A 16,815-nucleotide genomic window follows, 5' to 3' on the forward strand; every position below is an offset into this window, starting at 1 on the left:
TCACAATCAGCCCAATTAGAAAACAGGTGATACACATACCATACATTCTTCACAAGCCTGCTATACTGGGCGCCACCCCTTGGCTTTCCCTATGCAGCAGACACCTATAGACGGATTTCCGCGCGACGTCATCACAGAGCAGAATGCGCAATCTGCGCATGCTCGGGGGAAACGAATTGTTGCGCCGTTCACTCTGTTCTTATGTTCGGGAGTTAGATAGCCATAATTCTGCTATTATAGGCATAATAGGCATAATGCTGCTATTATATACAAACAGATCCAACTTCCGACAAATCATTTTTATTGAGTAAACAAGGTATTACAAACTGCATAATTTAATCTACTTTCATTAAACCCGGTGAAGATCATTTCTTTTATGAATGGACATTTGACCAAAGCTGCTGCGGGTAATGGCGCCCTCTATAGGCTTCCCCCTCCTCTGCGCGGTCATATCCTCTCATGTTTACTAACAGGAAACCTGTCTATACACCCCCACTCTACTGCATTTATCTATCTACTAGAGTTTCGGGGGGCTACGCCCCCCTCAACCCCAGCCGCGCACGGGGCCCAGCGTGGGTGCGTGTATATTGGGGTACCCAAATTGCCGGAGTAAAAGTGTCCAAAAGGAAAAAAAAAAAAAAAAAAAAAAAAAGTTAATAGTGATTGTTACTTTGGTGGTCCGCGGACCCCCTGGTGGTCCGCCGACCCCTGTGAGTGTTGGGACCCCCGGGGACCCCCCTGGAACATGGCGGACCCCTTTGGCATTTTTTTTTTTTCATGCACGGTTTGCTTGTTTCTGTCGCTTGTTTTTTAAAACCTGGCAGCAAACTTGGCAACCCGACTGACATCACTGACCTATCCTTGGTATTTGTACTTCCGGGTTGCATAATAATGACATCACTGTCGAGTCCTGTGGTGTCATGAACCTAGGCAGGTTTGTTTACCAGATTACCGTGGGCAGCGTGCTGTGCTGTGGCTGTTTGTTTTTGTGTTTGGGATGAACATGCCACGTGAAGGACGGACATATTGTGATCGAGACATGAGTGAAGTGAAAGTAACGGCCTGGGTGGAACAAAGGAGGTACGTAAGAAGGGGGGGGGGTTGAAGCAAAGGAGCTGTGTGTGTGCTGTTGTGGAGGACATGGGCAGAGTGCAATGGCGGCCGCTCGTGTTGTTTCGGCGAAACCCGTCGCCGTGCGGTGTCGGTGGTGTGCACGGTAAACGGTACGAAGCTGCCTCCCCTTCCGTTTTGTCCGACATTTGGTGAGTAGAATTAATTATGTTGTGCGGTGGAAAAGGTGTAGTGAGCAATGAGATGTCCCCTACGCGACGCGTAAATTCAGCGCGGCCGCCGTGGCGAGTCAGTTGGCGACATGTGGTCTGGCGGTGCGTTGTTTATTCGATAACAGAGCTGTGGGGTGTCGCACCTAGGGTGCGGAAGTCGCTCGCCATTTATATAGTTAGATAAATGCAAAATAACAGATATTAATCAAATGGCTTTTGCCTGTGGTGGTGGTGGTGGTGGTGGTGGACTATTCCGCAGCAAGCAGAAAAAAAAACTTTAAATACATTACGTAGCTGATTTCATGTTGAAAGAAAAATAAAAACAATTGCCAGTATTGTAAGATAAGAGGTTTTGTTTTGTTTTGGAGGGTTCAAAACACTTTAAAATATTTCATCTTTCTCTTTTTAGTTACTGACAAAATATATATTTATATGAGTTTACACAGGTTTTTTGTTTTAGTTCCGTGAGCTAGTTTCAAGCCCACAGGTTATAACCACAGTGTTGTGCCAACGTCTTGCCAAACTTCTATCATCTTAGGAGCCATGGGGAAATCATTGAGGCGTAAGAATTACTTTGACATATTATGTGCTTTCAGTTAATGATTTTTAAATGAATTTGCGTTCTGGATACACAAATCAAACCAATGTAGTCTAAACCTTGTTCCGCATCCTCAAGGCATGTAGGCTCTGTAGCAGGTACTTGCCTCACGCAATCAGGTCTTTCAACGACAAGACCAGGACCAAGAGTTCTAAGCTCTGAAAAGTGAATTCCCTGCATGCAAACAGGCTACGAACATTTTTGACTCTCTCTCTCTCTCTCTCTCTCTCTTGAATCCTGAATGTAGTGTAAGAAAAGGATCATACTGTATGCCAAGTCTTTCACATTTGCCAGGAGAATTACATTTCAAACACTGGAGGCTGAAATAATATTGGACCTTCTAGTAAACATTTAAAAGATGATGCCATTATCAGCTCCAGTGCAGTAAGAGAGTATACAGTCATCCAGTGTGATGGACTGACCATGCTAGAAGATGTCAGAAAAAGTGGAATACCACAGATTAATATATACATAATCATGTCCACCATACAATTAAAAGAAATGTTTGTACTACACAGTGCTGTAATTTCACAATTTTGGAGGACATTATGTAAACAAACAAGTCTTTTTTTTGTTTCATAATCCTATAGCTTCCCCCACCATCCAAGACTGAGGGTCAAATTATACAAATTCTGTAGCCTATTACCCCCCCCCCCCATCCATTGTATTCCTACTATTCTTTATTTCTCATTAAATGCATTTTCATGCCTTTTCATTCTATATTAATAAACATGCCGTGACGTTACCTTTGAAATGATGCTTGCAGGTACCCTGTAGTAGATACTGCTGTGTGGTTAATGCTCGATCTTTGCTGATGAGCGCCAGATGAGCAAGTGATAACAGCTGCATGCTCACAGCACTTACAGGACTTAGACGATGCTGCCTCACAAAAGCTACTCTAAACCGACAGTAAAAAACAGTTTGAGGTCTCCCGTAGAGTAAAATCTGTTCATATGCATGAAAATCCATCATTAATGACGTGGTAATTGGCATCAAGTGGCTCCTAAAAGACTCAGTTCACAGCGGAAGTGTGGGCTCATTGAATGATGCAGTACATGACCATAATTATCATTACCACCAGTTCACATAATTCACAGATTTTCAGCCCTGGAATGTATGGAATGTGCTAATAGAATGTATTTAAAATATTGTTTTGATGCTCATATTAACCTTAGGAAGCAATACGTTGTTTTTTTATTAAGACATGCTAATAACATTCCTTAGGGCTGGACCACACATGGACAAATGACATCATCAACTTGCGACAGGTTTTTTGTTTTTTATTTGAGTTATAGAGGGCAATTATAATGTATTAACGCATATTTGGCTCATTCACCAGGGATCCTTTCAAAAGGGACAGAAGGTCCATGAAAGAAGAGACAGGGGTCAGTGAGACAGTGAAGAGGAGCATGATACGAGATGAATCCAGATAACAGCTTTGTTCCCTCGATTGTGGTCATGACCTTATCTGACTGCAGACATATAAAGGAGGTGTAGATGAAATGTGGAGAAATTCACTGCTCACTGCTCAGCATTCCTGATATGAATGTACTGTAGACAGCTTTATGCTATACATGCTTGAAGTTGTCACCATGTGATAAATATTGAGGGTTATCTGCGGGAGGAAACAGATGCAACTGGCAAACAGATGAATGAAGAAAAGAGAAGGTTTGTAATCTACACACAAAGGTAAGAAGAATGAAGAACAATGTGCATGAGATGCACACTGATTGTGAGATTTCAGACAGTGGTCCAAAATTCACCATTCAAAGCACCTCTTAGCCATTTGTATTTGACTACTTTTTTTGTTGTCATTCTTTTATATATATTTTTTGCTATTTTAGCTACAATGTTAAACAAAATCATTTTACTCATCAAGGATGTTACATATTTGGTGTATCTTGAACTGATATGCAAAATCCTGGGTGGGAATTTAACTCTAGATTTAACTCTAGAGTTACTGTAAACTAACACTGAGGATTGTGCTATGCAGGCATATCTGTAAACTGCATAAATACCTACAGTAGGCTACAACACCAACCCAACTTGTGTTCTTTTTTTTCTTGGCTGGTGTAAGAGACCGCAACTAAACATGTAGAATAGCCTATATAGGCTACTGTAAATTCATTACCATGCATTCAATGCATTCACAAAACCCGGACTATACTGACATTCATGCTTCTAAGATATTTCGTTTTCTCTGTAATAATTAAAACATGGTAAAAACTCAAAGGTGGCAGGAAATGCATTTCCAATCATTTAAGCTATTTACTTCCAGGATAAGAATCCAGATTTGTTTTGGATGTCTGAATGTTGTATGTTAAGTTGGCTGTTCACTATTAAGGAAGTTTTTGTTTTAGGAAAATTTATAGAGATGGCATGGCAGTTGCGCTGGAGAACAATGAATCCGTAACTCACAGCCTGGACAATCAATATGTTTATGTATTCTGTTTGTGGGCATCTTGTGGAGCAGGACACTATAGTAAAAAAAAATCTATTTAGGCCTATCTACTTGGTCGATAATAAGACATTAACATGTTATATCATGCTGTAACAACTAGCCTACTGCAGGCCTATAACCAATCAAAGCATAGGCTATTCTCAGTAGGCTGGCCTAGGCCTATCTGTTAGGCTATATATAGTTTTACATAGAATAGGTTTTCTCATACAAGTAAAGGCCTATGCTATCTTGTGCTCTTAACTTAAGAGCATAAGATAGCATAGCTATAAAATAGCAACTTTTCGCATATTTCGGAACTTTTTGCATATTTCACATATTTGCAACTTTTTGCATATTTCGCAACTTTTCGCATATTTCGCAACTTTTCGCATATTTCGCAACTTCCTGCAATTTCACCCCATAAAATCACATACAAACCCTGCATATTTCATCGTAAAATCGAGGATTTCAGCCCACAAAATCAATGATTTTAGCCCACATAATCAAGGATTTTAGCCCGCATAATTAAGGAATTTTGCCCGCATTATTCTGGAGGATCTACGGAATGAATCATGTCAAAAGTGGCATATCATATCTGCAAAACAGCTGGACGCACGACACAACGATGCAATTCATGCACTTTTTATACTTTACTTGGCCAAAGTTTGAGTCGTGCCTTCGTTTATCAATTGTTTTTAGTATTGCAGATAAGCCAACCGTCAACCCACGCTGTCCGTGCTGCAGACAGCAGGCAGGCAGGCAGACAGACAGACATTCAGTTGGTGCACTTCTGAGGGCGGCACTTCTAGGCGTTATATAGGTTGGTCCTGGTGCTTAGAGGATTCCGACTCCCCCCCGCAGCTCTCTCTCTCTCTCTCTCTCTCTCTCTCTCTCTCTCTCTCTCTCTCTCTCTCTCTCTCTCTCTCTCTCTCTCTCTCTCTCTCTCTCTCTCTCTCTCTCTCTCTCTCTCTCTCTCTCTCTCTCTCTCTCTCTCTCTCTCTCTCTCTCTCTCTCTCTCTCTCTCTCTCTCTCTCTCTCTCTCTCTCTCTCTCTCTCTCTCTCTCTCTCTCTCGGCCTCTCTCTCTCTCTCAGTCTCCACCCTGACAGAAGGCTCAGTGCGCTCTGCTCCGCTCGGCATGGTCTGTCTGTCAGCGTGCTTGTGTCTGGATCTACGTTGTGGACAGCAGCAGTAGTAGCCCACAGTTGTAAGAGGGTCATTATGGTTTAATTTTTTTTTCCCTGCTTGGATACCGTGAACTTAGGCATCGGATATGTGCACGTTGGATGATGAGAACCCCTTTCCTCACCGTAGAAGTAAGATAAAATAGGCTTTCGCGTACATTTTGGATTACTCCTCTCGTTCCATATGAAGAAGTCAAAAGTAAGTGGCACGTTTGTTTGTTTGTTTGTTTGTTTGTTTGTTATAGTTATTGTTCTTTTAAACTCTCGGTACAGTTTTGCACTGGCGATCGAGATATTCTCCAGACTCCAACTATATGCAGTCAGAAAACTAAACCTGCATGTCAGGGAGAGTGATATCCAGCTTCTACTCTTTTACTTTCGCCTAAATAAAGTAGGTTATAGCCTGCAAATTAGAAGAAGCGCTTCATTTGGTCTTATTAGCCTGACCTACAGAGGGAAATCACAGCAGTCACTCTTGTCACAAGATCTGCTTCTTCTGTCATTTAACAAATTATATCTGTATTAAATGTAAGCATCCATCCATCCACGTCCACAGCATGTTATGCACTCGGCTCACTAATCCATTGGTTCTCGAAGTGGGGTCCGGGGATCCCCAGGGGTCCTTGGGGGGTCCCCAGCAAAATTAGATAATATATAATAGTATATATATTTTATAGTTTGGATACTCAAAAATAGCAGATACTCATAGCGCGCCACTTCGTGCCATGCTATGAGCTTGTAGATCTGCAATTTTTGAAAAAAATTGCAATTTTTTAAAAAATATTTTTGATATGGGGTCCGCAGCCAAATACATATCATTTCGGGGGTCCTTGACATGAAAAAGTTTGAGAACCCACTGCACTAATCGATACGCTCATCAACGGCGCCAGTCTGGCAGCCAGTAGCCTAGACCTATTATTCGTTCACTTTAGATAATTGTTGCACGTAATTGCCTTCTTTAGAAAGCATGTTAATGATGTTAATGATGTCCGCCCAGCCTAGGCTATACATGTTATGCAGGTTGCTTTCGGACAAGGTTTTGGTGAGATAAGGTCACTGATCGCCTACTCTGCGAGATTTGGTTTCGAGATTCGAGATTTTTCGACGTGTTTAGTGCAATTTGGTTAACAGTTTATGTCAGATTATCGTGACGATCATGTGCCGCTTTATCTACGGTAGGCTATATTTGATCAGTCAAATAAAATAAAGTAAATGAATAAATACTGTACATCAGCCTACTTTTTATATACTGGTGCATATCACTTTGCATAGGTTATCTGTTGCCATGTGTAGCCTAGGCCTACTTGCAATCTTGTTTATTCAAAATAGTAGCCTACATTAAATTTTAATAATATTAATATTAATATAGCCTAATAAACAAAACAAAAACCTGATTTGTTTATTTGTTGGTTTTACTTTTTCGTTGGTGGGGCTGAGGTAGGGAACTCTGTCGTTTGTGTGTGAGTGCATGCGCGCTGTGTGCGTGCGTGCGTGTGTGTGTGTGTGTGTGTGTGTGTGTGTGTGCGCGCGCGCGCGTGTTTAGAAGAATAGGCGATAAGCCTTTGATCTTCAGACTCAGGGAACGGTGGCCGTTTCTGTGCCACAGCTATTATAATTGGATTTACTGCAAATGCTCCTTATGTATGGGAGCATTTGCAGTAAATCGGTTACTTTTTAAGGGTCCTGCTCCCTTGATTCGCAATCAGGTTAGCCTACATCTATCACATGTGCTACTGTAGGCTATAGGCTATCTAATCTGTATTTATTAAAATGCATATTTAAAAAAAAAAAAATGAGTCAACATTGCCAGACTGCTACGAGGAAGCATGCTTCAGGATAATTCTTCTTATCAGACTGAGGTAAGAGCTGCCTCATAAAATATGATAAGAATTCTGCTTCCTTGAAGCAATTTGGCAATGCTCACACATTTCTTTGTAATGTACGTATTTCATAAGAAATACAGAATTAGATAGTAGGCCTAACTAATAAGATAATAAGACGAGACAGACATTTGTTTTGTGATAATATACGTGCCTACAGTATGGTGAATGATCATACACGTACAACCATTGACAGGATGGACAGTAGTTCAACTCAGCCAGCCCTGCTGGACTGAAGCAATGATGTGAATGCATCACACAAACCTAGTAATGACACACAAGTGAAAGCTATCTAGCCGGTCTGTGAGCTTGTGAGTTTGTGAGTGGGTCCCGTGAAGCCGTGCATGTATGTGCACCGTATGTGTTTGGTACTAGGGGGAGCATCTAACCTACTGGTGCCCAACCTGGGGTCTGACTCTGGAGGGCAACACATATCACAGAGGGGTGTGTGTGGCCATGTCTTTTTGGACTGGAGGTAGTCCAAAATGTTAAACATGATGCACAAAATCATAGCTAATAAGATAGGGGTGTGCTTGCGTGCGGGTGTGTGTGTTTGTGCGTGTGTTTGTGCATACATGCATGTGTGGGGAGGCTCAGCTCGTGTCAGATGTAAGAAGGGGGCTCCAAGGAAAAAAAAAATTGGGAACCACTGATCTTAACCCGTAATGATATTTTGGCTTATAGTCAGCGCTATAGCTTTCTGATGCTTAAGCCTGCGTTAAGCGCTGGTCAGAGGCAGGGGGCCTGCACAGCCCCTTGAACTTATGGAAGTCTTTCAGGGTACAGTGATGTCATGCACTGACAACCCCCAGTCCTGACTATGTCAGTGGTTCTCAAACGTTTTCATGTAAATGACCCCCTGTCCCCCCGTCCCCGTCCTGGGCAATTAATATCTATTTGGCCACAGACCCTATCTGAAAATATTTTGTGCCAGGGACCACCATATAAGATTTGTGTTGTTAAAATAATTAATTATTAAAAAATGTTTTTTTCAAAAATGTTTTTTTTTTTTTATATATAAGATTTACAACCTGCGACGCGTTGTGAGCGTGCCGTGTAGATTTGCTATTTTCAAATAGCTGATGTAGGGTTAAAGTGGTTAAACTGATTTGATTGCTATATTTACTAAATTTGCTGGGGACCCACTGGAACCCCCTCAGGGACCCCTGGGGGTCCCCGACCCCACTTTAAGAACCACTGGCCTATAGCCTCTGTCTGGAATGCATGGATAGGATAATGAAAGACCAGAGAAGAAGTCATGAAATACGTGAATCCACAGATTCTCCCTACAGTAGCATGAAGGGGGTTCACATTCTTTCACAGCCGTTCAGCCAGTGCAAAGGTGATTATGTTGAAATCAACTGATGATTTGGTTTCACTGCTACGTCTCTCTCTCACACACACACACACACACACACACACACACACACACACACACACACACACACACACACACACACACACACACACACACACACACACACACACACACACACACACACACACACACACCACGGCACACCATGGCACACCACGGCTACAAACCTGGCCATAAGTCTAAAGCTCTTCCATTATATTTTTATGTTGCCCTCTCTCTCTCATTGAATAATGAAACTGTTTTAGCGACAGGCAGATTCTGACAATATTGTATTTATATTATTATGCATTATGAAACTTCTTTTGCACTTATTTGAATATATTGGCAGAATCCACTTGGCATTTGTTTATGAGTTTAAAATGTGAATTTTACACCTGCTTCACCATACTATTCCATGTATGGTGAATGGAATAGCGATTCCATGAATGGAATTGTAATTCCATTCACCATACAGAGTGAATGGAACTGTTTTTAGTTCCTAAATCACAGACACAGATAAGGATGATCAACAATATTTGGACTCACTCATAATGGCGAGCCATGGTTTTACCAAAGTTGAACATTCCTCTAATCAAGGTTCGTTTGATTGCTTTGCATTGAAATGGAGGAACGAGACAGACAAGGTTTGATCTCATCAACAACACTATGACATGTTAATGATTTCCACCTCATTATGATTCAACCTGTGAACCTGAACTGACATTCAGAGATTTACAGCAGATTTATGACAGCCAATTCCAAACCCACTAAATCTCACAAGATGCCAAGAGTAAAAGGCAGTACATTCTTTGAGTCTAGGTGTATGTCCTGTCTGTCTGTCTATTTATTTATTTCACATTTATGTATAATACAACACATACAGTAAATCTTTAAAGTGCATACACTGCAAGTGTTCTATATATTGTACGCAGTGTGTATGGTTTATACGGTACAGTATGTAAATTGGAGTAACAAGGTTTGTTTTTGGGTAATATATGTGTATTGGTTAGTCCAATATCCACACAGTCATATGACGTGTCTGGTGACCTGTCTGTACGGCTCAAATAAAGGTTCCGTGTCTTGGTCATTCATGTCTGATCAAGGTTGCTCAAAACATCACAACACTTGTAATAAATCAGGCATGACTAAGGGATCAGTTTGCAGTGTGCAGACATTTCTAGCGTATTCATGAGGTATGCACATTTGTTGGTGATCAATCTGCAGCATCTTAGTATCTGTGTGACTCATTAGTCATTAGTCATTAGTCACAACCGGCATCATTGTATAACATCCCACTGGGACTCATTCATTTTGTTTGCAAATGAGGACATCCATCACTGTCATGTTAGACTGTGTCAGTTGTACTGTATTTGCCCTGCTGCAAGTTGGTGTTACAGTACATGGATGTGATGTGTCTGACTGTCTTTTTCCTTGTGAAGCATGCATTTACCACTGCATATTAGGGAATTGTTTGTTTACTAGTTCACACACTGTTTGTGACTGTTGCATTTCTATGTATTGCTAAAAATCTGGAGTGAGAGAACAGTTTCACAACGGAGGATGTAGACAGTGATTCCCTACTGTAGAAAGGTTAAGCCTGTGTCATTCCTTGCAGTTCCAAGGATTGGAAGCAGGGTTCGATTTTCTGGGGGGGATGGGAGGTAGGACTCGGAGGGGATCCATGCCTCAGCTTTTGATATCCCCTCTGGTCATTCATTTTTATGTATGGTATTTCCATTTTATCCCTGCTTCTGGTCAGACTGAATTAAATGCATGCATTGGGAAATGTAGACTGTCTGGTATGATTGATTTTTACAGTATTTATTTACACTATATACACATCTAAATGTTTTTATTTTACTTTTTTCATTTCAATACAGTTCCGACAACTTCATTGTCGATTAAAGAGGCAAATAGGAAATGTGTCCTCTGATGGAGCTGTCTCACTCATAAATAATAAAAAGGAGTAAACAATCACATCAAAAGAAACCAAAATCTAATAGAGAATGAGTGATTCAATAAACCTATTTTGTACGCACGCAAGCTGGAATTGGCCCAGTCGGTTGGCAGGAGGGATAAACGGCATAATTTTGTCCACAGGCTAAATGTGGCATCTCTGTGGTTACTTCCGCAGTTCTGGGCCAAGCCAAAACAGGGCTCCTCCTGCCACTCAAGTGTTCTTGTTACTTTATGCATTATAATTGTGTTTTTCTTTTCTGGTCGTTTAGCTTCAGGCAGTATTACTTGTCAACCAGTAGGTGTCCTACATGACACTAGAGTCTACATTTCTCAATGGAGGAGTAGGGAGACAGACCACCTCCAACCACTGTAGTAGTTGTCTACCATACGGATGGGTTAAAATATCATTTTATTCATTAAAAAAATAAGAAAATTGTTCAATTCCGTTTTATCATTATTATTAAGAGCCAGGGCCATTGCTGTCTTAATCCAAGCCCAGTCAACAGTTTATGTGAGCAGAAGTGATTAATTGACAGAACTGTGCAGATTCGCCAGCAGTGCATTTGTAAACACTGAAGGGAATTGTTTCGGTACATTTGCTGCCTTTCATGGAATTTGGAAAGAGGTGTTGAATCTGGTCTGGATTAATCAGAATCCTTTATTTTACGAAGTATAGTTGCACATACGAGGAATATGGACATCTGTGCCGTGAGAGAGAGAGAGAGAGAGAGAGAGTGCGTGTGCGTGTGCGCGTGCGTGTACACGCGTGCGCATGGATTATCATGAGTAATAATAATAGTCCCAGGGTCAGTGAGGATATTTCATCCCTATATGGTAACAGGAGTGGTAATGTTGTCTTATGAATATCAATTTGTATCAACAGGATCTAGACAGCTTGGTGCTTTAACTTAGAAATAGTGGTAAAGTTGATTAGATTTGAGTTCTGGCTGATAAAATAGTGTAATAGATCACTGACAGAGAACATGCCATTCCTGGCATGGTTTGTTGATCTCTTGTCACATTATTTGACAAGAGATCGTTAAGAACCATTAAGCCTACATTATACTGAAGACCAACACAGACACAGACCAAACAGACCTGAGAAGTACTGGATGTACTAGGGAGGCCATAGTTGAATGGGTAGAGATGCCACCTGGGAAACAGAAGGTTCCCGGTTTGCGTCCCGGCCCTGGTCTATGTGTGGAAGTGTCCTTGAGCAAGACACTTAACCCCTAACTGCTCCATGGAAGCTGTATTACATCTGCCCACTGCTCCGAATAGTTAGGATGGGTCAAATGCAGAGGACACATTGGGGACATTAACTTTCTTAATGAATGTCATTTTCTTAATTTTCTACATTTTCTTACCACTTAAGCATTTTAAAACTGAAAATGTTTGCCTATTTTCTTTTTTTCTTACAAATTTGACAAATTGTCAAATTGTGTTGTTATTATCAAACATATCAGACAGTCTACATTTCCCAATAGGAAATGCATGTATTTAATTCAGTTAATTCAGAAGCAGGGACAATATCCACTATACCTTATTATCCCCTTGGGGAAATGTGTCCTGAATGTGAGCCCAGTACCAAGGGCACTGGCAGGTGTACATTGCATGCATATCTCTTTGCTGTGGGAGAAAACTTGAGTAACCCACGCAAACACGGGGAGAACATGCAAACTCCACATAGAAAGCCCCCCTGCCGGTGTTTGAATCCAGGACCTTCTTGCTGTGAGGCAATAGTGCTAGCCTCAAATCTACCTCTACAGAGTGTGTGTTCTATGTGCGTGTTGAGTAGCTTAGTGATGCATAGTTATGGACTTTTCCTACACAAGCTTGTGATGCAAACACAAAAGTTATTGTGAACTGCCTGTATTTCTAATAGCGTATTTCAATTAGGTAATATTGAATTGACTTTTGTCACCGTTACACTGGTAGAATCTTTTTTTGGAGCGCTGCTTGTTCTGCTGTTTTGACTATGTGGGTAAAAGGAAAGGATGAACTAGACCTGGGGGTCTTAACCCCCAGAGGGGTCCCCACATGATTTTGGGGGGGTCCCCAGATGACAGTGAGGTGAGATTTAATACCAAAACAAAGGAAAAGAAGACCATTACACCATCAAAAGTATTCAACAAATTATACTATAAAAACTGGTCAAACATTTAATTGCCGAAATTGTCAAATAATATAAGAGGCAAACATTTTTAAAATAGCCGATCTACAAGCCCACAGGCGTTGTGAGGCTATTTTCACAATAATTATCTGTGGAACCGAGTCAAACTAAATGTAATGCCTACAATTCCGATTGTCAGGGTGGGGGTCCCCAGTTCAAATATGATTCTTTTGGGGGGTTGCGGCCTGAAAAGGTTGAGAACCACTGAATTAGGTCAATAAGCTGAGTTTCGTCACAAGAGGGAGACTACAAGATTCAATAAGATACTCAAGATACTCATACTGGTACAAGCAACAAAATGTTATGCTCCGCAGACTGTGCCAACAATGACAATTTCAATACAACAATGAGATAATAATAATAATTAAATAATAATGGATGTAATAGAAGTAAGATAAAATAAAGCTGAGACTAGTACAGGACTACAGGTAAATGAAGACGATAAAGATAAAGGGTAAAACTCTTTGGCAGGCTGGATAGCTGGATAGAATGTACAACAGAAGGTGTGAAATGTGAATTGTCGTGGTTAATTAGTCATGCATGTCAACATGTCAATAATAGAGCCCCAAACATTGCACATTTGCACTACGTTGAGGAACAAATACCACCCTTTTAACATTGCCCTATTATAGCGCCAGCAGGAGGCAGATTTTTGCAAAACAATTTATTTTTATAAATTACTACAAATTGTGTCCAAACATAACACAAATCGGTACACATTATCTCTATAGTCAAGTGATCAAGACGGATCCGTCCGATTTTTCATATTCCATCCTGATTGGTGAATTCCGAACATTGTGCCCCACAATAACCTACCTGACCTGGCGGAGACATTTGCTCTGAGGACCCCTTTTTCTAGTTTGAATATGTCACAAGAAACAAACCAGCATGATAATATTTAAGTGAATGTTTAGTGTGTCTTACTCTTCAACCTGATTGACTATGTCAGGATGGCGATGGTGTCACTATGCATGAAAAACAGCTTATCTACAAGCACACAATGTGTTGCATGCATGACGCATATTGTGAGCTTGTAGATCATCTATTTTCGACACTGGACAGAGCATAAATTAGCTTTTGAAGTTAATTGTGTGTACTGAATGTGCACCAGTAAGTGGGGGGCCTACAGTATAATCCTCCTCTGTCTGTCTGTCTGTCTGTCTGTCTGTCTGTCTGTCTGTCTGTCTGTCTGTCTGTCTGTCTGTCTGTCTGTCTGTGTGTCTGTCTGTCTGTCTGTCTGTCTGTGTGTGTGTGTGTGTGTGTGTGTGTGTGTGTGTGTGTGTGTGTGTGTGTGTGTGTGTGTGTGTGTGTGTGTGTGTGTGTGTGTGTGTGTGTGTGTGTGTGTGTGTGTGTGTGTGTGTGTGTGTGTGTGTGTGTGTGTGTGTGTGTGTGTGTGTGTGTAGATTATCTCAGACTATCTCAGGCACTCACATTTTCCAACCAGGGGCAGGCATACTTGGCCTGATGCAGCTATGCTCGACCATGGATTACGAGGGCCAATGATGAATACTGGGTGATAATTCGTCATCACATAAGTCCAGCATAGCCTCCATTATAGCCTATCATTTCCAAACATGAGAAAACAGAATTCGTAAACTTAAAGCTTTTGCACTCAAGAAAGACAGTATGAGTACACTAACGATGGCCACAGGCTCAAATGCTTATTACTTTTGTCAGCCGGTCACAAAACTTAAGATTTTTGGCTTCCTTAGACATCTTTGGAGCGCGAACCTTCAAATGACATTTGATCAACACTTTAACTGTGAATGAGGAACCGTTCCAGTGAATGGGAATGGTTGTCCTGCTTGGATTTCCTGAGTGTGAGGATGGAGTTGGTTGAGAACATTACACTGCCTGTACACACTGGTGTATACCAGGACACCTTTCTTTTTACAATGCTTTCTTCATCTACACTACAGTTTAACTTTTTTATTGTGACGTCATGTCAGCAAAGTCATAAAATGACACATAAATGGATGTACTTAAATTGATTTTAAAGCTGCAATATGCAACTTTCATGTCCCACTCCCCAGGATTCAAAACCTGTTCCCCTGCACGAGCTGAAGTGTTTACTGTTGAGCTATAACAGAGTACACATTTGGGAATGCAAGTTATTTCCATTTGAGTTTCATGCAATACCTCATGTCAACATGTAACTGTCCTAGCCAACCACAGGATCTAACTGATTAAATAGAAGAGACCACCTCCAACCATCGCAGTTGTGCTAGTAGTTATGTTGTAACACACTGTGCTACTCACACAAAAATGCATACTCCCACACATGCTTTATGCTGTATTAATCAACGTTTCAGTCACAAAGGACCTTCATCAGTCCCTAAACTGAAAGTCCCTATCCTATGTGTCTGAAATGTTGATTTAATAAAGCAGAGAAAAGTGTGTGTGGGAGTACCGTATGTAGTTTTGTGTGAACGTTTTTATCTTAAGTGATCTACTCCCAGCACCACACAAAATGTTGAGAGTGTGCATGTTGATCTCTCCTTGAATTATCATATCATTTAGATTTTAGATTGGTTAAAATAAAGTTTTATTGACAAAAATTGTTATCGATTGCAGCTTAAAAATGTATGGAGGTTGCCCTGAAAGAGTCTCACACCACAAGGAGATGAATAATATTTCAAATAGGTAGCTACAGTATCTTGCCATTGCAGTTTTCACTGTGCTGCTGTCATTAGGACTATCATTGTTGCCAATACATGATAATATAGTTTTTGCTTGCTGCACTGAACAGTGGATTTGAATTGTGTTTGTTTGTTTGTAGGCCTGTTGACTAAATGAAAGGCATTGTGGTTGGCTAATTGTTCAGCACATTGCATTTGAAGACTTTTCAGTGTTTATTTATGTTTTAGATGTTAATATGGGGAATTGTAAATAGCATGTGTAACATGCGGTTCAGTGGCATGTGGTGGTGCTTTATCTGGGTAGCAGTGCTCTATAGAGGCCTCTGTGATTCCAGATGGATGTTACGTTCATGATTATCTGGCATACAAATACAAATAAACTCTTATAGACAGCTAGGTCTATAAGAGGCTACGTCTCTCCCTCTTATTTTGGAAGCCAATTACAGGCAAACATAATAACATAACATAATGTAATATTAAAAAGCTGTTTGACACAAGTGTGTTGAAGAAAATGCAAAATGTAGTCCCCGGCCTTCAGCCTGGCGGAGACAATCAAATCTGGCAGGTGCCCATGGTTACCGTTTTCCACTTTGTGTTTTGGTTCCTTTGCACCTGGATAAACTCCAACAAGTTTTACTGTACAGTATATTTCACCATCCTTGGGAAAGTTTAATGGTATGTCCCTATACAACCAGAAACTCGTTTAACAGCTTTCAAGTACAGTAGGTGATGTATTAGTCAGTCAAGTACTATACAGTAAATGATGACTTGACTAATAAGTCAAGCAGATGATGTATTAGTCAAGTGGAACTATTTGTAGGTGTAAAGCGGGTGCACAACTGCAACGAGGATGGAATATTTAACATTTAACACAGCACAGTTTTTGCAATGTCGCTCCTAGGGGGCGACCCCATCTACAAGAGCGTGTGTGTGTGAGTGTGAGTGTGAGTGTGAGTGTGTGTGTGTGTGTGCGTGTGTGTCTCGCAAACCATTGCAGCAAATGTCGTGTGCACGCCAGTACGCCAAACAAGTGAATAATATGTTTTAACATATTGTAAATACGTTTTGGAGTGAATATTTTTCACATTTTGTGAATTCATAATCTCTGCAGCTGTCCCCATCCCTTCATATTGAGTGGGACTTACGTAATCAACATGCCAGAAATCCACAAGGAAGCCACGGTGTTATTATTCCCTGTCTTGTTTATTTGTATTTAGTTGAAATGGGTGTTCATTGATAATAATGCTTGTGATGTGCGATTGAGAGATTAGTGTTAAATATCATAAAGATGAAAAATGTGCTTC

The 16,815-nt window shown here is 40.8% G+C and overlaps 1 protein-coding gene across 1 annotated transcript in view; it reads left to right on the forward strand.

The window, feature by feature from the left end:
• The first annotated feature begins 5,432 nt into the window (after nt 1–5,432).
• The window catches only part of kitlga (kit ligand a), a 52,736-nt gene continuing 41,353 nt past the window's right edge, over nt 5,433–16,815 (forward strand). Inside the window, exon 1 of the mRNA XM_084060779.1 lies at nt 5,433–5,702. Within this exon, the coding sequence (XP_083916905.1) occupies nt 5,688–5,702 (15 nt within the window). The 5' untranslated portion in view covers nt 5,433–5,687. The remainder of the gene's footprint in view (nt 5,703–16,815) is intronic.

Source organism: Gymnoscopelus microlampas, assembly GCF_963454915.1.
Source record: "Gymnoscopelus microlampas genome assembly, chromosome: 6".
NCBI lineage: Eukaryota > Metazoa > Chordata > Actinopteri > Myctophiformes > Myctophidae > Gymnoscopelus > Gymnoscopelus microlampas.